The sequence below is a fragment of the Arachis hypogaea genome, chromosome 11, assembly GCF_003086295.3.
Source record: "Arachis hypogaea cultivar Tifrunner chromosome 11, arahy.Tifrunner.gnm2.J5K5, whole genome shotgun sequence".
Taxonomy (NCBI): Eukaryota; Viridiplantae; Streptophyta; class Magnoliopsida; order Fabales; family Fabaceae; genus Arachis; species Arachis hypogaea.
The window spans coordinates 140,325,169-140,348,836 of NC_092046.1; the positions used below are offsets into that span (position 1 = coordinate 140,325,169).

Genomic DNA, 23,668 nt, shown 5'->3' on the forward strand with positions numbered 1-23,668 from the left:
ACTTTCTTCATAATTGTTATGTCGTAATGGTAGTCTCACCATCACTTACCACCTGGGGTATAATGAAAACAATAATAAATAATAATTTATCACAAATAACTAACGTTATGCCCATTACAACTCTGTTCATTTTCCTCCAATAGCTTCTACCACTATGTTCACGGGATTAAAGTCTCGTATATTTTATCCTTTTGTTTTTCAATAGAATAATAGAAAGAAAAGTCAATGAACTTATCAATGAGACCCACACCAATGAAGCTCTCCCATACTCCTCAAGAGCTTGAGAAGAACATGCCTAGATACAAAGATAGACATGAATATGTATTTGAATAATGAAGCTGCTTTAATTGTTCTCCAGACTCCAGAGCATGCACTAACTCATAAGAAAAAAAATATATATATTAATTTGATTTAGAGTTAGAGAAGGAGCATAGTGGGGTCCCTAAGAAGCATTTGGGCAAATACTTGGTGCGCATGATACAGTAGCACTTGTGTTGTGTGATGGTGTGATTAGGTAGAGTGCAGTGCACACTCATGAAGTTAAATTCCCATATTAACCCTGAGGCAAAAATGGCACATGTGTGTGCCAAACTCTGCGCGTGCTAGCAACTATGGCGGCTTAAGCCACCAAGTAATGAAAAATGTCTCGCAGGGTAAGGGCATAGTGGGGACCACATGTTACCCAACTCCAACATTAACACTTGAAACAAACTTGGACCCCCTTTTGTACCATGAACTTGGGGACACATGCTAGATGATGTGTACCCACTGTGGGCCCATCCACGCTGCCTGTCGGAGGGGCACGTTACTATTTAGTGGGCCCATCTATGCCTTTAAGGCAGAAGGAGGATGTGGCATCCAGGTTAGAAGAGAAGCTCCTCACTACTTTTAGTGGGCTCAATTTTTTGGATTAAACTTACTTTCAACTTTCAACCCTAGCTAAAACGATTTATCGTTATCATTATTATTATTATTATTATTATTTTGAAATATCCCTTTCTTTGTCCGACTAAATTACCAATGCGTATGTGAATGTGTATGTCTTGGCCAACAATTAGCTCTAAGACTAATAAGAGTTCTAAGTATTAGGCTCGAAACTTTTGATGTGAAAAGGTAGGGCTTTTTTTTTGGTTCGAGAGTTAAAAAGATCAATTCTATTACTCATCTAAGTCTTTTTTATAACTAAGTTTAATTAAGTTGGTTCAAATTTAACAAAAGCTACTTTTATTATTTGTAGTGTATATACACGTATGCTTCACTAATGTAAATATATCATTTTTTTTCGCGTTTTTTCCTCTTCTTTTTTCGTCGCGTTCCTTCTTCTTATCCACGTATTTTTTTTTTCCATTATCGTTCTTTTATTGTTATTGTGATTGCTGTATTTTTTCTTTTCCTCCTAGTAATTTTGCAACATTAATTTTTTCTTTTTTTTTATTCTTCTTAAAAAAGTGAAACAAAAAGAATTATGAAAAAAATGAAATAAGAAGATGAAGAAGAAGTAGCATAACATAAAGAGGAGAAAGAGAAAGAGTTTTGAATTATGCATAACTTATTAGAATAAAAATATACTGAAATTTCTTAACAAATATACACATAAATTTCTTAGTTTTTACACCAAAATTTTACTACAAAAACACAAAAATATATTTTTTAATGCTGCATTTTTTTCTTCTTCTTTTTTCTTATTTCTTTCTTTATTTTAGTTGAATGAATATAGGTTCATCCTTTTTCTAGTAATTTTGCAGTATTATGTATTTCTTTTTCTTCTTTGTTTGATTTTTTTGTTTTTATTCTTGTTAAAAGAGTAAAACAAGAAGAAACTTTAGAAGGTAAAACAAAAAAAAAGATGAATAAAAAAAAGATGATGATGAAAAATAAGAAGCGGCAGCAAAAGATGAGGAGAAGAAGAGGAAGAGTTTTGAATTATGTAGAATAAAAATACACCAAAAGTTATTAACAAATACACAAAAATTTCTTAGTTTTTACATCGAAATTTTGCTACAAAAGTACAAAAATATATTCTTTAATGCTGTATTTTTTTTTTCTTTTTTTTTTCTTATTTCTTTCTTTCTTTTAGTTGAATGAATGTAGGTTTATTCTCTTCCTAGTAAGTTTGCAACATAATGTATTTCTTCTTTTTCTTTATTTGATTTTTTTGTTTTATTTGTTAAGAGAGTAAAACAAGAAGGAAAATAAGAATAAGAGAAAAAAAGAAGATGATGATGAAAAAGAAAAAGAAGAAAAAGTAATAGCAGAAGATGAGGAGGAGGAAGAAGAAGAAGAGTTTTGAATTATGCATAGTCTATCAGAATAAAAATACACTGAAATTTCTTAATAAATACACATAAATTTCTTAATTTTTACACTAAAATTTTGCTACAAAAGTAAAAAAATGTCTTCTTTAATGTTGCATTTTTTTTCTTTATTTCTTTCTTTCTTTTAGTTGAATACATGTAGGTTCATTATTTTTATTCTTGTTAAGAGAATAAAATAAGAAAAATTTGAGAATGTAAAATAAAAAAGAAAAGATGAATAAAAAAAAAGACGATGATGATGAAAAAGAAGCAGTTGCAAGACCTAGAGTAATTTATCATAGCCTAATGCAAGTAGTTATGGAACGATTAACACTTTAGTACTGTGACATCTTATTAGCAAGTTAGTGGGCAGGAATAATTGGATAAATTGTGTGCTTTTTGGTCAGGTTGTAGATAATATTCTTCCGCACCTTGAAGAAGGAAGGGTTGGACCCCTCATTGTTGTGCTGAGTTTTGAATTATGCAAAATTTATCAGAATAAAAATACACCGAAATTTCTTAACAGATACGCATAAATTTCTTAGTTTTTATACCGAAATTACTTAATGATTGCGACACGTAAACTCAGTTCGAAAACAAGCACACAAATAAGATTGAATCATGAACAAAAACACATCCAAATTAATTTTGAATCAGATAACATCATTAATATGACAAAAATTGAATGATAGTGATAATAATAACGACAATAACGATAAAAAAGATGACGATGACGATGACGAAATAAAGATAACGATGATGATGATGATGGAGAAGAAGTAGGAGGAAAACAAATAAAAAAAAAAATCAAATAAAAAAAGAGAAGAAGAGGAGGAGAAGGTAGTGATAGTAGTAGTGATGACGACGATAACGAAAAAAAAAATAATAACTGAGATGTCAGTAAAAAGAAGAATAAGAGAAAAAGGAAGAGAAGGAGAAGGAAAAAGAAATAGAAAAAAAAAAACGAAAAAAAGAGAAGAAAAAGGAGAATGTACATAATTTAAAAAGTAATTATAACAATTTAATTAAACTTAATTAAGTATTTTAATGTAAAGTTTTATTAATGTATTTAAGATTTGATTTTTTTAACGTGGTTGACCATGTTTTCTTTTGCTTGATGATACATGTGGAATGAGAATGACTTTATGCAAAATTGTAAGGATGTGATTGATGCTAGCATATTAAAAATTGAATAAACAATTAAAACTAATTCTAAAAAATTTAAACGCTGACAAATTTAATCCTAAAAAAAAAACTAATTTATAATGCATGAATGTTTTATTATTTTCATTAATTTTAATTTAATTTTAAATTTAAATATTTACATCATAAGTGATATGTATTCAATAACGTAATATATAGGCTAAATTATTAACGTCATTCATTTTTGATTGACGTTTGATTAGTTTTAACGAATAGAATGAATAATTTTTTTTTTGGTGACTAACAGAATGAATAATTTAGAATTATAAGTTAATTTTCTTTTTTTTAGAATCAGATTTGTCTGCGTTTAAATTTTTTAGAGTCAATTTTGGTAATTTATTTTTAAAAATTTGATAAAAATTCAGGTGTAACTAATTTTATGTAAAATTAATAGTTGAGAACTGTTAGATGATAATTTAATCAAATTTATTAAATTATTTAACGATTTTTAACTATCAATTTTATATGAAGTTAACTCGTTGAGTTTTCATCTAAAAATTTGGGATTTGTGGATATTAAATATGATATGAAAATGAGAATAAAATTATCAAAATTGAAGTATAATAAAAATAGATATTAACATGCATTTGGTATGTGTTGTTGGGTTGGGTTGGCTTGCGTGTAAGGGTGAGAGTGAGAGTGAGAGAGTGGAAGTGTGGGTGCGCGTGCTGCGTGCATGACAAAGAGAAAGAGGTGGCTGCCACCCACATTCATGACGCCATACATTCCAACATCATTTCTGCCTCTCTTAACTATCTCCTTATTTTCCATTCCGAACTCACAATTTTTCATCATTGCCTTCTCTCTATATTTTTATTCTTTCTCTTTCTAAACTCACTTTTATTTCTACTTATCTTTATACTATACATACAATAAGCGTGATTCATTATGCTTATGAACACAATTCTCTTCAATTGAAAGTCAAGGAGACCATGTATGTTTAGCTATATGATGAATATATTCATGAAGATTAAAATTAAGATAGTTTTGCCCTTACTAATTACTCCCTTTTACTTCACAATTACTGTTCCTCCCTCCCTTATTATCAAACTAGTAGTTAAAAACATTATGATCCAAATCTACTTAATGTCCGACCAAATTGGAAGAGTTATTATACTTGAACTGGGTTTTAATATGGTCGTATTCTTAATCAGAAAACATTATAATAAAAGGAGTACAGTTAGAATGAGATGCATGTATACGATGGTATTGGTAGTATAATCATTATCATAACAACACTAAACAAAAATGGAATCCTTTTAGTATTTAATTGTTTTTTGTAACCCAATCTTTTTGAAACTAATCACTTGGATGACATAGAGAATCCTTTTTTAATTCCGATGCTGATACGGTTAAAAAGTGTGCATGCATGCTTTGATAAATACAGGAGGAAAAACACAAACAAGTTTGATAAAATAGATAAAATAATGATAATGCCACCTAGATACATGAAATTGCATGAAGAATAAAAATGATCGATGTGAGTGCTTTTCATTTCACGTACGGGCCTCCCCTCATTCAAAGATATTCTCATTATTTACATGCCACGCCTGATTCCTTTTGATTTTTTTTTCTTTTTTTTTTTTTGTTATGTAGTTTTCTTCTTCTGCATAATAATAATAATAATAATAATTAATTATTATTATTATTCTAACCCAAATATAGATGACATTCTGGGCACGTCAAGTTTGTTGTTAATTAACGCTTGCTCTCCTAGGAATAGACAATGTTGTCTCCATCAACTCACCTTTCCATCATGCAATAGCCATTATCACCATTAGAGAGTGCTCATTCTCAAACAAAGTCCCAAGTGATTGGTACTTTTATTCCCAATTTCACCACTTTTTGGTTGCAATTTAATTTAATCTAATGAGTTTGTGCCTTTGTTTTTAACCTCTCTATCTTGGCTACTAATGTAGCTCTAATTAGAATGGTCTCTCACTCATTCCATTACCCTCTCTCTCAGAGCTAATAATAATAATTGTTTGTCTTGCAGCACCACAAATACATCATCATCTTGGTGTGGTTTATGATTATGTTTCTATTTTATTAGAACTATCATTGGAACAGTTACATTGAATGCTGAATTTTGACTCACACAATACAAACAGCTTAATTGACCATGATCTCTATTACATGTCTCTCTTTACTAAGTTTTCATTTTGAGTTTTGTAAAGGAATTTTTTATATGATTTTCAACACAATTATGTCCGACATTTCCCTGCATAAGTTCTAGTCAAAACAAAACAGTCCTTCATCCTTCAAAGCTTGAAATTCTATTTAGTTTCCCCTGCATTAAAATTGTAATGACGAGAAAGAAATTCACCATGCATCTTTCTCCCCCATCCCCCCTTCCCCTCCCTAAAACCAATAAGTAAAGTTAGTTAATAAATAATAAGCTTAGGCTGCTACATCATGGGCAAGTAAGTTAGGGAACTATTTGATGTGTGATGTGATGCTTGACAATCTTTAAATTATTGAAATGAGATAACAAAATCTACTTAGGTAGGAAAAAAAGGCATTTAATATATATATATATATATATATATATATATATATATATATATATATATATATATATATGATAATTAAAAATTATTTGATGAAAGTTTAATCAAATATATTAAACTATAGTTTTTAACTATCATATTTACATAAAATAATCGTATGTGAATTAATTTGATATATTTGACCAGAAAAATGGAAACTAAAAATCTAAAGAGAGAGATTAAAATTAAATTAAAAATTTGACAACGGGGAATTGATGAACATGGAAATAAATTTAAAAAACAAAATTGAAAGCACTTAAAAAAGTAAATAGTAGAATTGCATATAGGTTCGGTTTGGATAGAATAGAGTGGTAGAATGATAAAAAAAAAACATACCAAAACAAAAATATATACAACAAATAATTTAGATAAAATATTGTGTAAAAATAATAATAAAGAGCCCATATTTTTAGCAAATAAAATATTAGGTAAAAATAGTAGTAAAAGACCGATAATCTTTTATTTTAAAGTCAAATTTTTTTAACAAAAATAATAAAATAATTTTTAAAAATAAAAATTATATTTTTTTATTCTTTCAAAAACTCTAAATTAAGTTTTTAAAAGATTAAAAGTATTTTTCAAATACCAAATACAAAGGTGACTTTTCATAATTAAAAAAAAAAAAAAAAAAGGTTTTGCTACTTCCCATACCGCTCATACTCTATGACGATCCTATTCACTTGATTATGGCAAGAATGATGATTCTTGGTTCAGTCACCCGCATGCTCTTTCTTCTCTTCTAAACAACACACACTTATAAATCCCATTCACCCTCCCATTCTTTTCTTACACACACCTCCACCTCACTCATCCACATCTCTGTTTTCCTCTGCTTTCCTCTGTTCCATTCTAAACTCCAATGGCCGTCTCCGGCTTCGAAGGCTTTGAGAAACGCTTGGAGCTTCATTTCTTTGGCGATGATTTCCAACTTGGTCTCCGAAAGATAGACTTCGAATCAATACAATTAGTCCTGGAACAAGTCCAATGCACCGTCGTCTCCGCCGTCGGCAACGCCTACTTCGACGCCTATGTTCTTTCGGAATCAAGCCTCTTCGTATACCCAACAAAGATCATAATCAAAACATGCGGAACAACCCAACTTCTGAAATCAATTCGACCCTTGATCTTCTATTCACGCCTCATAGGCCTCACACTCTGTTCATGCCGTTACACACGTGGAACCTTCATCTTCCCAAAGTCGCAGCCTTTTCCTCACACAAGCTTCAAAGACGAAGTCACTTACTTGGAAGACACAATCCCTTCCAACCTCTGCTTCAGAAAAGCTTCCATCATGCCTTCCATGTCTTCTTCTCATTCATGGCATGTTTTCACTGCCACCATTGACCACCATGACCAAGACAATGAACTCTTCACCATGGAGGTCTGCATGACTGACCTTGACCCCATCCTCGCTAGGAAGTTCTTCCGCCGACCGGACGATGGAAAAACCGGCCACTCTGCCGGAAAAGAGATGACAGAGCTGACAGGGATCAATGACATAAACGCGGACGCACTCGTCTGCGATTTCGCCTTTGATCCCTGCGGTTACTCCATGAATGGCATGGATGGTGATTGGTATTCCACCATCCATGTCACACCTGAGGATGGTTTTAGCTATGCCAGCTTTGAATGCGTTGGTTCCGTTAACGCCAACAACATAGGACATGTTTTGAGGAAGGTGGTTCAGATTTTCCGACCGGGTACGATGTCGGTTTCTACGACGTGCAGCGGTTACAGCAATGAGATGTGGAAGCAGATGGCAACTGCGGTTGAGCCTTTGGGATTCAAATGCCGGAGTTGCGCAATGGACCAGTTCCCTGCAGCAGCTACTGTTGTCTTTCAAACGTTTACGCCTCGCCGGAAAAGTACTTAGAACAAGATCGATATCATGCGGCGAACGGCGATGGTAGGTTAGGAAGTTAGAGTTAGTTGAAAAAAATTTAGAGGAGTTGGGATGGGGTCGTGACGTGGCCAAATCTGATTGGTTTATGACGGTTGATGTTGGATTTTGACTTAATTTGTTGGTTTTAAAAAGAGAAATATTATATGCGCTATTTTTGTGTATATCTTTTATTTTTTTTTTATATAAAAACAATTGATAAAATTTAAAAGAAAAAAAATAGAAGATATTGTACACAAAAATTAGTATAAACTATTATTTCTCTTTAAAAAATGAATTATATAAAAAGTGGGATAATGTTATGACTTATGAGTGATGTATCAAGTTAAAAAGCTAAGATAGAGGGTGGGTTAGGGAATTTACTGAATTGAATTGAATTGTTCTAAACGAATAGTATCATGAAGAAATGGGAATGGGAAGGTAGAGAGAGTGGGATGGGGTTGATCATGATAATGCACCCCACTTTGGCTTGTCACGCCTAAAGATTTTTGAGACCATATGTGTAGTGGGTGTAAAAGTGCTCTTGTTTGAGGTTATATTCATCCTTTCTTTTCTTTTTATTTATCTTCTTTTTTTCTCTCCTGCAGTCCTGCTTCTACATCTTGTAGTTTTCATTGACTTTCCTCTCTTGTTTTTTATGCTTTTTTTTAAAGATTATTAAAGACCAAATTCATACTTTCCAGTACATTCTCTTCTTATAAAATTGTTGTGCATTTATCATTGCTCCATGCTCGGTTACATTACACTCTGCTCGGGAACTCGGCAATTAAAAATTGTTGTGCATGCAAAAGAGTTGCCATGTGTGTATAAATTGAAAAGGGAAGTGCTAGGGGAATACTGTGCTCACGTACACTTACTACTATTATTACCTAAAGTGTGAATCCAGTATAAAGAAGAATCATATGTTATCTAACACAGGTGAATCCGACGAATATCTTATGGGAAAACTTTCAATACCGGTACACTTATATACCGATATACTTCAAAATTTTCCTGTCTTATCGTGAATACCATGCCTTGTATATCACAGCATTTATTTTTGTGGTCAGAATTATAGGATTATGCCCAGGGATGGATCCACTCCGCTGTGGCCGCAAGCGGCCCTTACCATTTGAAATTTTATTAAGTAGTATATAATAATAATATTTATTTACTTTTATTAAATTATTAAATTTGATCCCATAATCATTTTTATTTAACTTTCGATATTTGATAGTCAATTTAAAAACTTCTATTAGATGTCCATTATAATGATTAATTTTTAAATTTAAATAAGATTGATGTTCTTTTTTAAAAATCGACTCGAAAAAATATTATTTATTCATTTATATTTTTTCTTTTAAAATTAGCTCTAGTTTTTTTCATAATAACTACACCAATTAAATGAACTTTTTTAACTATGAATATCATCAAAAGCTAATTGTATGAAAGTTAAATTTTAAATAATTGTTTAACGATATATACAAAAAAAAAGACATTTTAATTATATTGTCGAAATTTTAAAATATGAAATATAAAAAATTAAATTTTAAATTATATGTTATTATTTAAATTACTATTTTAATATTTTAATTTATAATTAGATATTTTAAAACCTAATCAGATTTTACAATAACAAAATATAATTATAACAACAATGATGTTACGTATACATAAAATAATCACTTGTACAGAATAAATCTTAAAATATAAATTTTGAAATACAAAATACACATTAAAAATAAGTTAAATGATATATGTATTTATACACAAATTTATAGTAGATAATTTAATAGTTAATTTTTTATATAAACGTAATATTTTTATTATAAAAATTATTATTATATTATATATATTTCGCTCCCACTATTAAAATTTTTTGGATCCGTCACTTTATGGCTAACTAAGTTTAGGTTATCTTGTGACGTTTTATTTTGCATGGCTTTTATCTCGTGGAACATCTAAGTTATAACTTATAACATGTTCCCAAATCGGGTCGGATTTGGATAATCCGTTTAAGAATAAGACTCAATTCACGTAGTGAGGCCTCGCCTAATTGTTGGACCTAAATCAATTTTTTGGACCTTTAATTTATTGGCTTTCTCCTAGTGATTTTTTCATGGGCAGTACAAATATCGGATAAAAGCATTAGAGGACTCTTAAGCGGTTTCTTTAAGTAGACAATAAAAAATTTGAACAATATGAATAATGTATTAAAAATTTAGCCTAATAAAATAAAAAAAAAAACACATTCTATTCAAATTACATATTCAACCAAAAAATCTCATTCAATAATTTAAAAATTTTAACTATTTATTATCTTTTTTATTGTCGTTGGTTCGTCAACAAAGACCCTCATCGATGTTGCTCTCCTCTAGACCGGAAACGAACAGTGCTGCCGGGTTCCTCCTTGCCGTCGCTCATCCTTAATGAAAATAATCATCCATTTAAGGATAAAAATAATCATCTGCATACCTAGTGAATTGAACATCTAGTATATTTTAATTGTATATAACTAAACCCAGTCCAATCAAATAACTATCCACATAAGAATTAAAATAACTATTCGCATACCTACTAAAATGACCATCCTGAACTAGCCATGATTGAATACCAGAACTTAAACTTAGGAGACGGCGAACGAAGGGACGGAACCCATCGGAACCCCTGGTAGGGAGAGTGGCACCGTCGTAAAATTCCTGAATTTCAGAACTCAACACATACATTAACAATGTTGAGGTTCGTACCATATGTATCATGTGTGGCATATGAAGATGGTGCAAAAGATCTTACTTCCCCATATGAACGTTCCATATCGGCTTCGCAACTATTTTCTTGGCTCAATTAATTCCCTATTCACTAGCCTTCAGCAGCGGCACCCCCCTAACGGATTGCGAACTGCAGCAATTCGAGATTCGTGAACAGCAGTAGTTTGGGGGTTGTGAACAGCAGTGGCGGTGGCACTGTGGTCATGTACAGCAACGGCAGCGGGAGACCGTGGTCGCAAAACAGAAATGGCTGCAGTGGCTCGTGAACAGCAGCGGTGGTGGTACTGTGGTCGTGAACAGGAGCGGCGGCGGGAGAACGTGGTCGCGACCCAGCAGTGGCAGCAGCGATATGAGTATGGTGGTGTGATGAGATGAGATGTTCAATTAAGGGGTGTGAATGAGTTTAGGAGGTGTATTGGAGGTTATGGTGAGATAAAGAATAACCGTACGTAGTGTGAATGCGTTTAAATGCTAATCCTAATTTTTTAAATTTTAAAATTTGAAATTAAATAATTAATTAATGATCTAATTTTTAATTTTAATTTTAATTTTACCTTCTTTTTTATATTCATTGTTCACAATTATCATTGTTTTCCTATACTTTCTCAAAAAATTATATTTGATAAATAAGACATAAATAGAGATATTGTATCCAAAGACATTGAATTAGTATATTTTACATTCTTTTTGACAAAAATGACATAAAAATACTAATAAAAGATATAATTTATTTTTTATTTTTAATTATTTTTATCAAATTTTCATAATTATATTTTTTCTTAAATTTTTTTATAAAAAAATAAAAAAAATTAAATTTTTATAATTCATCAAACAAAATATAAGAACATTAATTTTTGTGTCTCTATCATTTATGTCTTGTTCTTAATATTTTATTTTATCATATTCTCAAAATCAAACGCGGTCTTAGAAATATTAATATATTATTAAATGTGTATGAAAATAATAAATATGAAGTTACTAGAGAGAGTAAAGTTTTTATATTATAACTACTAGTATTTTATTTAAATTCTTTGAAATTGCAAAATGTATTCTTTATAAATATATAAGACAAAAGATATTTTAGAAATCAATTTCGCTAAATAATTAATAGGAGTCTAGCCAACAACAAGTCAACAAGTATTTTTAAACTATACTTTATATTAATTAATTATCATTAATTTGATTATTTAAATTTATTTTTAAACAAATAAAAAATTATTAATTATTAATTATAGTTGTTTAAAATTGATTAGTTAAAAGTTGTTTATCTATATTTTTTTTTAAAATAAAAAAATTTTACTCCATAAAATAAAAATAAAATATTTAAAATTTATTAAATATTATCTATTTGTCTTTTTTAATAAGTTAGGTATAATATCATATACACCGTAACATTCACCTAAATCTAAACATGTAACACGCCAAATGAAAAGGTAATAAGAAATGGTAATCCGCCTTCTTTTCTTTTGATACAAACTTTCATACACACACACACACACACATATATATATATATATATATATACTCTAATAAACAAATCACAGCAAATCTTTTCCTAATATAGCAGCTTGATTTGTTATCCTAATTTATTCCTATAAAAAATATATATGACAGATTGCTATATACATAAATAACCAAACTTTCTAATTGACATTTTTATATATAACTTATGTTGACCGTTGTTATCCCCACTCAAGTTGGCTCGTGTAAATTTTGAATGCCCAACTTGACTAAGAGCTTCCCAAACTGTTTCGTCGCGAGAGCCTTGGTGAAAATATCAGCTAGTTGGAGATGAGTAGGAACGTAAGAAGGTAATAGTCGATTGTGTATGATTTCATCCCGGACAAAATGACAGTCCACTTCGATGTGTTTGGTACGTTCGTGGAAGACTGGATTTTTAGCAATGTGAAGCGCCGCTTGATTATCGCAGTGCAAGCGAATGGGAGTAGGATGCGATACGTGCAGCGAGGATAGTATATCCTTTATCCATATTAATTCCCTGGTTGTCTTGGCCATTGAGTGGTACTCAACTTCAGCAAAAGAGGCGGAGACCGTTTGTTATTTCTGTGTTTTCCACGAGATAGGGGCGGTACCGAATTGAATAAACCACCTTGTAAGAGACCGGCGTGTTAGCGGACAGCCAATCCAATCAGAATCACACCAGCCATAGAGTTGCAAATCATTTTCTTTAGGTAGAAGTATGCCCTGCCCCAGATGTCCCTTCAAATACCGAACAACCCGTAAAGCGGCGCGCCAATGTTCAATACGTGGGTTCTGCATAAACTGGGACAAAACATGAACACTATAGGTGAGGTCAGGTCTGGTGAAACACAAATATATGAGTCTTCCAACGAGGCGGTGATACATGTTAGGATCAGAGAGAACAAGGCCAGCAGCGGATGCCAACCGGTGATTTTCCTCACACGGAGTAGCTGCGGGCTTAGCAGCCAGCAAACCTGCTTCAGTGATGATGTCCAAGGCGTATTTCCGCTGGCATAGAAAAATTCCCTTGGAAGATCGGGCAACTTCAACCCACAAAAAATATTTCAGGCGCCCTAAGTCTTTCATGTAAAAGTACTTGTGCAAGTACTGTTTGAATTTGTTAATTGCATCACCATTATTTCTTGCAATCACAAGGTCATCAACATACACCAAAACAACTAGGTGGACATCATTTTTACAAAGACTAAACAAGGAATGGTCGTTTTGTGACTGCTGGAAACTAAATCGAGTAAGGGCAGAGGATAATTTTGCAAACCAACAACACGGAGCTTATCGCAAGCCATAGATGGATTTTTGAAGTTTACACACTAAGCTTGGCTGAGACACTTGGAACCCAGGTGGGAGCTTCATGTACACATCTTCATCAAGGTCGCCATGCAGAAAGGCGTTATGGACATCCATTAGGTGAAGTTCCCAATCCTGGGCTACTGCAACAGCAAGAGTTGTTCGAATGGTCATCATCTTTGCTACCGGAGAGAACGTTTCATTGTAATCTAGTCCTTCCACTTGTTGATTTCCTAAGATGACCAACCGTGCTTTGAATCGCTCGACTGACCCATCAGAATTGTATTTAATTCGATAAATTCACTTACAACCATAAGCTTTCTTTCCTGGAGGAAGAGGTGTGAGCTTCCACGTGTTGTTAACTTCCAGTGCTTGAATTTCTTTGGACATGGCATCTCGCCATCGCGAATCTGTAACAGCTTGGGAGAAGGACCAAGGTTCTTGCTCGGCTTGTAATGAAGCAAGAAAAATGCGGTGTTGGTCAGAGAAATTGTTACAATTTACAAAAATTTGTATAGGATAGGACACACCTGAGGAAGTTGATGAAGTCGGATTCTGGACGGAGGGACTCTTTTGGACAGTGGCGGTGGTGACAAAGTCGCGCAGCTTGATGGAGGGCATTTTCACACGGTGTCCACGGCCAAGGGGGTCTTCGGTTGCAGCTGGTGGTAAATCGGAGATAGGCACCGTTTCCTCGGCACTGATTTTGGAGGGGATGACGACGTCCTCGTCTGGGTCGTCTCGGAGCTCATGTCCCCCTTGTCTTGGATGTCAGGTGCAGTGGTGAATGTTCTAGAGTCTCATTTTGATTTGGAGGAATGGGCTCAGCTGTGGGAAAAGTGAAAATTGACCTAATTGGAGTGTCCTCTTCAAAAATATGCTCTAGCATTGGGGGTTCAATTTGGTCAACTCGTGAGTTTGCTCTTTGGGCTTCACGAAAGGAAAACACACCTTCAATGAAATGTACATCACGAGATACAAGAAAAACTTTCTTTTCCAAATCAAACAGCTTCCATCCTTTTTGCCCAAACGGATACCCGACAAACACAAATTTCCTACTTCGACTGTCAAATTTGTCATTTTTTCTACTTTGGTTATAAGCATAACACAAAGAACGAAAAACTCGCAGGTGTTCATAACTGGGAACTCTTCCATGAATAATTTCATATGGAGATTTTCCTTTCAACACTAAGGACGTTGTGAGATTGATTAGGTGCCCGGCAGTTAAAACGCATTCTCCCCAAAACTTAATAGGGAGATTACCTTGGAATCACAAGGACCGAGCAACATTTAGAATATGTCTGTGCTTGCGCTCTACTCTTCCATTTTGTTGTGGAGTTCTGACACACGAAGTTTGATGAACCACTCCTTGTTGCATAAAGTACTGCTTTAAACACATGAACTCTGTTCCATTATCGGATCGCACCATTTTGACGCATTTATTGTATTGTTTTTCAACCAAAACACAGAAATTTTCAACGTAACAGACACTTCCATCTTTTCTTTTAACAAATATATCCAAACAGCCCGTGAGCAATCATCCACAATGGTTAAGAAATATGAGGCTCCACATGACGACGGAGTTTTATAAGGTCCCCACAAGTCACAATGAATCAAATAAAAAATACTCGAAGCATGACTATCACTTAATGGAAACTTATCTCTTGTTTGTTTGGATTTTTTACAAATTTCACAAATTTTATTCACCTCTTCGCTAGTACATTTGTCACTCACATGGGGGATCATTTGAACAATTTTAAATGATGGATGTCCCAATCTCTTATGCCACAGAGTCAATTTATTTTTAGCTTTGACATGACTTGCTTGAGCCTTGTGCACACCACGATACCAATAGAGCCCATTCTTCCGTTCACCCACTCCAATCATCTTCCTCGAAGTGCGGTCCTGCATAATACACAGCTTGTCAGTGAATTGTACAACACAGTTTTCTTCATCAGTCAATTGTGGAACAGAAAGTAAGTTGCATTTTAATTTTGGTACATAAAAGACATTTTTCAACTGAAGTCCTCCGTCAAGAACCACAGTTCCTTGTTTGCAAGCAAGCACCTGCTCACCGTTAGGCAGCCCCACTGGGCATCCTGGAATGGTCCTTTTTTCACACAAAATTTTCAAGGTACCTGTCATGTAGTTAGAAGCACCACTATCGATGATCCACAAATCCCAAATTCTCTTACCAGTCATTTTCTCAGATTCAGCTGGTTTTTGTTTGCTGATCATATCAACCAATACCTTCCATTGCTCACTAGTTAAACCTGCCATGTCAAGATTCTTTTCTTCTAGGTTGTTCACACAACTTCCACTTCCTCCAGTACATGCCACATTAGCACGTGTTTGAGCCCCTCGGTTGCGCATCCCTTGTCTTCCTGATCCTCTGGCAATGCCTTTTCGTTCGTGCCTTGGCCGGCCACCCCACCATTCTGGGTAACCCATTATTTGAAAACACTCTTTCACATCATGCCCATTTTCGCCGCACTTGGAACACGTTACGGCCTTTTCTCCATGTTCACCTCCCCTTCTAGCCTTGTTGCCGACATACGCCGCAAGTCCCACAACCAATTCCCTTTCATCCGCCGACTTGGTGATTGTCTTATATAGGGCTGCACGCGGATCGGATCGAATCGGATATGGCCAAAATTTCGATCCGATCCACACTAAAATCATCGGATCGGATCGGATCCAATATCCGCAGTTTTTAATGTTGGATCGGATCGGATAACGGATATATCCGCAAAACACAAAAATATTTTTAAAAGCTTATTTTTATTAAAAAAATATCAATAAAATTCATTTTTTCTATTCTTTTAAATATTTTTACTCTTAAAATAATATTAAACATACTTTTCTTAAATAATAAATTAAAATAATACATTATATATGATAATTATTAGTTGAAATAAAATATAAAAAGAATATTTATTTATTTATTTAGTTTTGCGGATACGCAGATATGCGGATACTAACGTAAAATTCGCAATCCGATCCGATTAGTGTGCGGATCCGATCCGATCCGAAAGCCTTGCGGATCGGATCCATATCCGCAATTTTCGGATCAAATTCGGATAAATACCGCGGATATGCGGATCAGATCCGATCCATGATCACCCCTAGTCTTATATAGCAATTTGTCATATATATTTTTGGTAGGAATAAATTAGGATAACAAATCAAGCTGCTATATTAGAAAAAGATTTGCTGTGATTTGTTATCCTAATTTATTCCTACCAAAAATATATATGACAGATTGCTATATACATAAATAACTAAACTGTCTAATTGACATTTCTATATATAATTTATGTTGACCGTTGTTAAAAGATAATAATTGAATTTGGGTGACACGACAAACCAGGGCATATAGGTGTGATTCAAGGCACCATTAGAGAAACCATAATAACATGTTTAAAAAAATTCTCGGTTCCCCTTTCACAAAACTAGGAGATATTAGACAAACAACCACCACCACCCAAAAAAAGGTTTATAATTAGTATACGGAATACAAGTTATATATGGCAAATAACCTATTGTTTTTGTAGTTTAATGATACCAACAATATATATGTGAGCCATGATGAAGTATAATTGTATTTATTCAATTTAACTCAAACTCTTACTAAAAAGATTTAATAATGGAGCGTGAAGACGGGTAGAAGAGACACACAAGACACAATAAGCACAAAATCAAACCAGCAGAAAACCTCCCACAAATTAAGTTACCAACATAAGACTAGAATCTATTCACAAAAATTTGTCTCTTCTCTTTTCTTTTTCTTTTTTTTTTTTATGACTTATAAATCCATGACATTACCTGCGTTGGAGGACCCTGACCCTTTTAAAGCTCAAATTTCGACATTCATCTTCACAAGAATATAGATAATTAGATATATCCTAGTATAGTGGTACATATCTAGCGTTTGGGTGGTGTTCCTCCTCAAACATTGACACATTGTCATGTCCAAAAAAAAAAAAAAACACATTGACACATTCACATTCACATGCAACGCAGTAACAAATCTAGTCTAGTAGTTATAATTTGGTTGTAACTAAAATTTCGGGCAAAAACGTTCTTAAATATTATGAGCCAGTGCTGAATCATCGATCTCGTTATTACTATTTGGTTGTAACAGACTATTTGAAATAGGGAGACACTCGAATAAAGATGGTTAAAATGTCTTTTTTTAAAGATATTTATTATTAACTAAAATTTAATACATATAATTGATTAAATTATATTATTTTTGTCAAAATTATATCAGACAAATTGATTTGGTCAAAAAATCCGTAAACAAAACCTTAAACCGATTTAAATTAATATTTTTTTTTTATAGAAAATGACTATAATAATTTTATTATAAAAAATGAATAAAATATTTTTATTATATATTTTTAGGAAAATTCCACTCCCCTCCCTACGAGATGCTAAAATGACACTCTCCTCCCATCTATTTTATAAATGTACATTTACCTCCCTTCTAATTTTTAAAAAACCTCCTCTTTAGTCCATTTTAAATTTTTTGTGTTAACTAATATTAACTTTATCCATTTTAAAAAAAAAATATTTTTAAAAAAATACCCATTAACAAAAATTTTATTTTTTATCATTAAATTTTACTTACCAAAATATCCTTTAATAAATTATTCTTTTATTGATTAAATTATAAAAAATTAATAATTATATTATTTTTTCTAAAATATTCTTCAATAATTTTTTAATTATTAAATTATAATTTTACCAAAATTTTTGTTAATAATTTTTTTATATTTTACTATTAATTTTTCGATATCTATATATATTATTTTAACATTAAAAAAATTTTAGTAAGATTATTTTTTAATATCAATATATATTAATTGTTATACATATTAACAGTGGTAAGATTTTTTTATTTAATGTTAAAATAATATATATTGATATCAAATAATTAATAGTAAATATAAAAATAATTGTTAATAAAAATTTTAGTAAAATCATAATTTAATAATTTAAAAATTATTGAAGGGTAGGTGTCTTAGAAAAAAATAATTTAATTATTAATTTTTTTGAAAATATTTTGGTAAAATACAATTTAATCAATAAAAGAATAATTTATTAAAGGGTATTTTGGTAAGTAAAATTTAATAATAAAAAATAAAATTTTGTTTAATGGATATTTTTTCAAAAAATAATTTATTTTTTTTAAAAAATGGATAAAGTTAACATTAGTTAACACAAAAAATTTAAAATGGATTAAAGAAGAGGTTTTTTAAAAGTTAGAAGGGAGGGGAATGTACATTTATAAAATAGAGGGGAGGTGAGTGTCATTTTAGTATTTCGCAGGGGAGGGGAGTGGAATTTTTCCTATTTTTTTTAATATTAAAAATCTTAAATTCTAACCCTATAACAATACAGAGAAAAGAAAATGGTTAAAATTTAGGGTTCTTAATATATATATATGTCATTTTTTATAATAGAAATATTGTAATTATTTTTTATAAAAAATATTAATTTAGACCAAATCAAGGTATAATTTATTAATTTTTTTGTCAAATCAATTTATCTGATCTAATTTTAATAAAAATAATATAGTTTAATCAATTATATGTATTGAATTTTAATTAATTAAAAATATCTTTAAAAAAGGCGTTTTAAACGTCTTTATCTAAGTGACTCCTTTTAAAATATCAATAATTCATTACTTATAAAAAAAATAAATAAATAACTTTCTAATCATTAAAGATTTTACTGTTGATAAAATTAATCATAAAAAATTAAATTAATTTTATATTCATAAAAAATAAATTATATCTGATAAAAATAGCTAATAATTAAATTTATATTAATTATATTAAAAATATATGTTAAATACCAAAATTATCATGTACTATCATCTTCAATCTCTTGATTTTGACAAAAGAAAGAGAGAATATCAAAAAATAAAAATAGTCGAAATCTTTCCTTTTAGAAAATAAAAAAAAAAGTTTTTTGATTTTCAAGAAATAAGAAGCATTATTAACAAGCAGAAAAAAAATCAATAATAACATAAAATTATAAAATATGACTTGAAGAAATCAAAATATCATGATAAAAGAAAATAAATTTATTAAAGATCACTGAATAACAGGTCATAGCTATTTACTTTAATCTTAAATCTATCAAAAAAAATAAATACACACAGAAAAGAAAAAAACAGAGAAAATAAAAAAAAAAGGGAAAAAAAAAAAGACCGACAAAATGGGTCACCGCCGTCGTAGCAAAGAAGAAAGAAAAAGAGAAAGAAATGAAGGAAATAAAAACAAAGGGGAAAATAAGGAGAAGGGGAAGAGGAGAGGGCGACGATATAGAAAACCATGGCCGCCACGGCCGTCCAACAAGGTCTCTCTCTCCATTTTCAACTTCTTCCATTGTGCTGTCGCGTGATACGAGGAATCTGCCACCAATCTTTAATGAAGAAAGGGCTTCTTCCATCTGATGTTAGTTTTGTTTGTTGAGATCCAGTTATTATTATTATGGTCTATCATAAAATTTTTGTGGTTTCTAATAACCATATGAACGGCTAACAAAACATGGTTTAAAATTAAAAAGAATAATGAAACGTCAGTGAATAAAGGTTTTGTTTTCTTACACTTACTACATGATATCTACTTTTAGAATATCTGATTTTTGTTCAGAAAAATATGTGGTCTGCTTTGGAATGTTAGGCATGGAAGTGGAAGAAATTGAATGGTTGGATTGGAATTGGATTAAGCACTAAAAAAGTTGAAGATGATAAAAAGGGTCATTTAAAAATTTTCAAAAAAAATTAATGAAATTTTAAATTTGACTATTGGATATTTTTGTCTAATAAAATTCATCTTTCATGGATATAAAGTTAGTTTAATTTTTTTATGGTTAGTTTTGTCAGCGGTCAAATCTTTGATGGTTAGAAATAATTATTTACTCTATAAAAGAAACATTTATATTTTTGAAAAAATATATGTTTTGGATTTCATTTGGTTTTGCTCCTAAGATATACAATAATAATTTGATCGTCATAAATATCTTTTTCAGGTACTGACTAAAGATATACGGGTCGAATTGGTTTGAAAATGAAAAAATGAGAATCGAATTGGTTCGAATTTTGCGATTCCAGAACCAATATCCAAATTAATTAACGTCGGGTTTAATAAGGTCTGACCCGATTATACCTATTATCCATCGGTCTAGAATTAATATAATCAGATCAGTTTTAAATGAATAATCGAGTTATCTGTAACCATAAATACCTCTAGTACCCATACTTCATGTTCTTAATTGTCAAAATATATATACTTCATTTATCAAAAAAGAAACATTTTCAACCTCAACAGAAAAAGTTATATAACAGAGAGCTTAACTGCACAAGAACAAAAACCATAATTGAATTTAAATTTGAACTACTCAACAATTTTAATTATTTTATAACCTAGCATCTACTTTTAATAGACGGTTCTCATCCCATACTGTGTTGTTGTTTTCAGATGCAGGTTGAGAGGCTCCTCGCTAGGCGTCTGGATCATGAAGCAGAGTAGTCCCTGGGTTGTTTGGGTTTTATGATTGTATATATATGTACCTATGTATTTAGCTTGCTCTCTAAGAAACTTGTTTATTTTGCTCCTCATAGAGGTTGAGGGAGAGATATGATCTTATTTTGTATTTTGTGTATTTTGTGTTGAGTTAAGAAATTAACTAAATTAATTAATGATGACAAACATTATTTTTGAGCAAAATAAATAATTAGTGTTGATTAATTATATCTACCTATTAACTAATTGTTTATTGTTGCAGACCAAATGTTAATAGTCCAAATGGAATAAAAGGCATTCATCAAAGAATATTGGGCTGAAAGCAAAATAAAGAGCCCAAGCAAAAGCAAAGGAAGAAACCAAAGAAATTAAATCGGGCTATGCATACTAATACCCGATCCAAGCCCGAACTGATTTCAGAATTGAAATTCCCTCTCTCCTGCTTAACCAAAAGCAACGTTCTTCTTCCTTCTAATCAAGTCACATCAAGATTTCAGAAAAAGCAAGAAAGAGAAAGAGAAGAAAAGCTTCTTCCATAAGCCATTAACCAAAGAAGCAAGAGAGAGAGAGTTGAAGCTTGAAGCACAGAAGCTAAAACAGAAATCCCAAGCTAAATCAAGCTTAAGAAAGGTAATCCATCTCATCTTGCATGCATCAAGATCCTCATCCCTTCTTCCCAACTCTCTGCACTACCCGAAAATGGCTTTGAAGGGAAAGTTGTTTTCTGCCCCATTCTGCTGTGTATCTACGGACTTAATCAAAACTTGGGGACCAAGTTGCATCTCTATGGTTCAGATTTGGTTGACCAATGGAAAACAATTCCGGTTACTTCTTCATGGCTTTCGGTCAAGTTGGAAAAGTCAGAAGCAAAGGTTCTACTTTGATGCTTGAGAAGAAAAAGTAAGCTTGTGGGTTGGTGAAGCTCAAAGCTCAAGGTGTTGATCTTGGAAGAAGAACTCAGCCACATGCAAGGAGATATAAGAAGTTTGCTGTTCATTCAGAAACCAAGGAGAGAAAACCAGTGAATAGAGGTTATTGTTCTGAGAGAGCTCTTTGAAGAAGTTCAACTAACTGGACAGTGTAACCTAATCAAAGGTGCATTCCGCCAGTATGAAGAACTGAATCAGAGGCTTGCTAATCTGGTTTTTCGCATAGCACAGAGGCTGTTGATGAAGTCAATCTCCTTCATGTTTTACTGATTGTAATGTTCTTTTCAATGTTTATCATTCTGTAATTTCTAGTGAGAAAAGGCATTGTGAGAAAACTCAAGTAAAAGCCATGAGTGAAAAAAGGCTGAGTGAAACACTTGAGAGAAAAGCCTAGAGTTATTTTCAGATTTCTTTAGATGTGTTCATGTCTTGTATCTTGTACCTGTGAGGTATCCCTTTCTTAGTTGGGTTAGCACTAAGAGGTATAGTTAGGTATTAGCATAGCCAATGTCAAGTTAGGTTAGAACTTGAGTGTGAAAGGATTGGGTCAATCCTGTGTTATTGGTGTATGTAATACTGTTTACTATAGTGAAATTCTTCCATAGTTGTGGAGGAGACTGGATGTAGGTTGCATAGCACAAGGCAACCGAACCAGGATACATGCTGGTGTTAGCTTTTCTCTTCTCTGCTGTGTTCTGTTTTCTGATATTCATGAGACAAAAATAAATTGTCTCATAAATTTCCGCTGCTAAGTTAAAACAGAATCAGAATTGCAAATCTGTTCTAAAAGGGTAACAACAGTAATTAAAAGGAAGGCATAGATTCAACCCCCCTTCTCTAAGCCTACCACAACCTTCAATTGGTATCAGAGCTAAGGTCTCAAGAATCAAGCTTAACCGCTTGGACCAAAGATCCAATGGCGAACAATCTGGGCACAACCACAATTGCCTACACCCTCACTGAAGGCCAGTCAAACAACCGGCCACCTTTCTTTAACGGAAAGAACTATTCCTACTGGAAAGAAAGGATAAGGATCTTCATCCAATCCATTGACTACAACTTATGGAAGATCGTTGTGAGTGGTCCCAAGATCCCAACAAAAACAAGTGCTGATGGAGTGGTGACTCCGAAAGAAGAAGCTGAATGAAATGAAGATGACAAGAAGAAGATAGAGCTGAACGCTAAAGCAATCAACCTTCTTCACTGTGCTATCAGCTTTGAAGAGTACCGGAAGGTGTCTAGATGCAAGACAGCCAAAGAAATCTGGGAAAAACTCCAGGTTACACACGAAGGCACTAAACAAGTCAAAGAAACGAGGATTGATATGCTGCGAAAAGAGTATGAGATGTTTAGCATGAAGGATGGAGAAAGCATTGATGAAGCATTTGAGAGATTCTCAATCATAATCAACAACCTTGATGCTATGGGTACAAACTATGCAGAACAAACCTTGGTGAGAAAACTCCTTAGAAGCCTTACAAAAGAGTGGGAAAACACTGCCACTGTCCTAACCGAGAGTAACAACATAAGTCCCATAACCTATGATGAGCTGAGAGGAAAACTCATTGCCTATGAAGCCACACACACAAACACAAACTCAAAGAAAAAGGGAATAGCCCTCAAGTCACAAATAGAACCGAAAGAGAGTGAGTCTAGTGATGGTATTTCAGATGACGAACTTTTGTTTTTTGCTAGGAGATTTAGAAGGATGATGAAGAACA

General features: G+C 32.2%; 1 protein-coding gene across 1 annotated transcript; it reads left to right on the forward strand.

The window, feature by feature from the left end:
* The first annotated feature begins 6,724 nt into the window (after positions 1–6,724).
* On the forward strand, positions 6,725–8,621 carry LOC112723012 (S-adenosylmethionine decarboxylase proenzyme 4-like). Its single transcript, XM_025774229.3, has one exon. It carries the CDS (start codon positions 6,906–6,908, stop codon positions 7,917–7,919), a length of 1,014 nt encoding a protein of 337 aa, XP_025630014.1. The 5' UTR covers positions 6,725–6,905; the 3' UTR covers positions 7,920–8,621.
* Positions 8,622–23,668: the final 15,047 nt, after the last annotated feature.

Coding starts and splice junctions, on each gene's coding strand:
- LOC112723012 (XM_025774229.3), top strand. CDS start 6,906: ATGGCCGTCTCCGGCTTCGAAGGCTTTGAGAAACGCTTGGAGCTTCAT.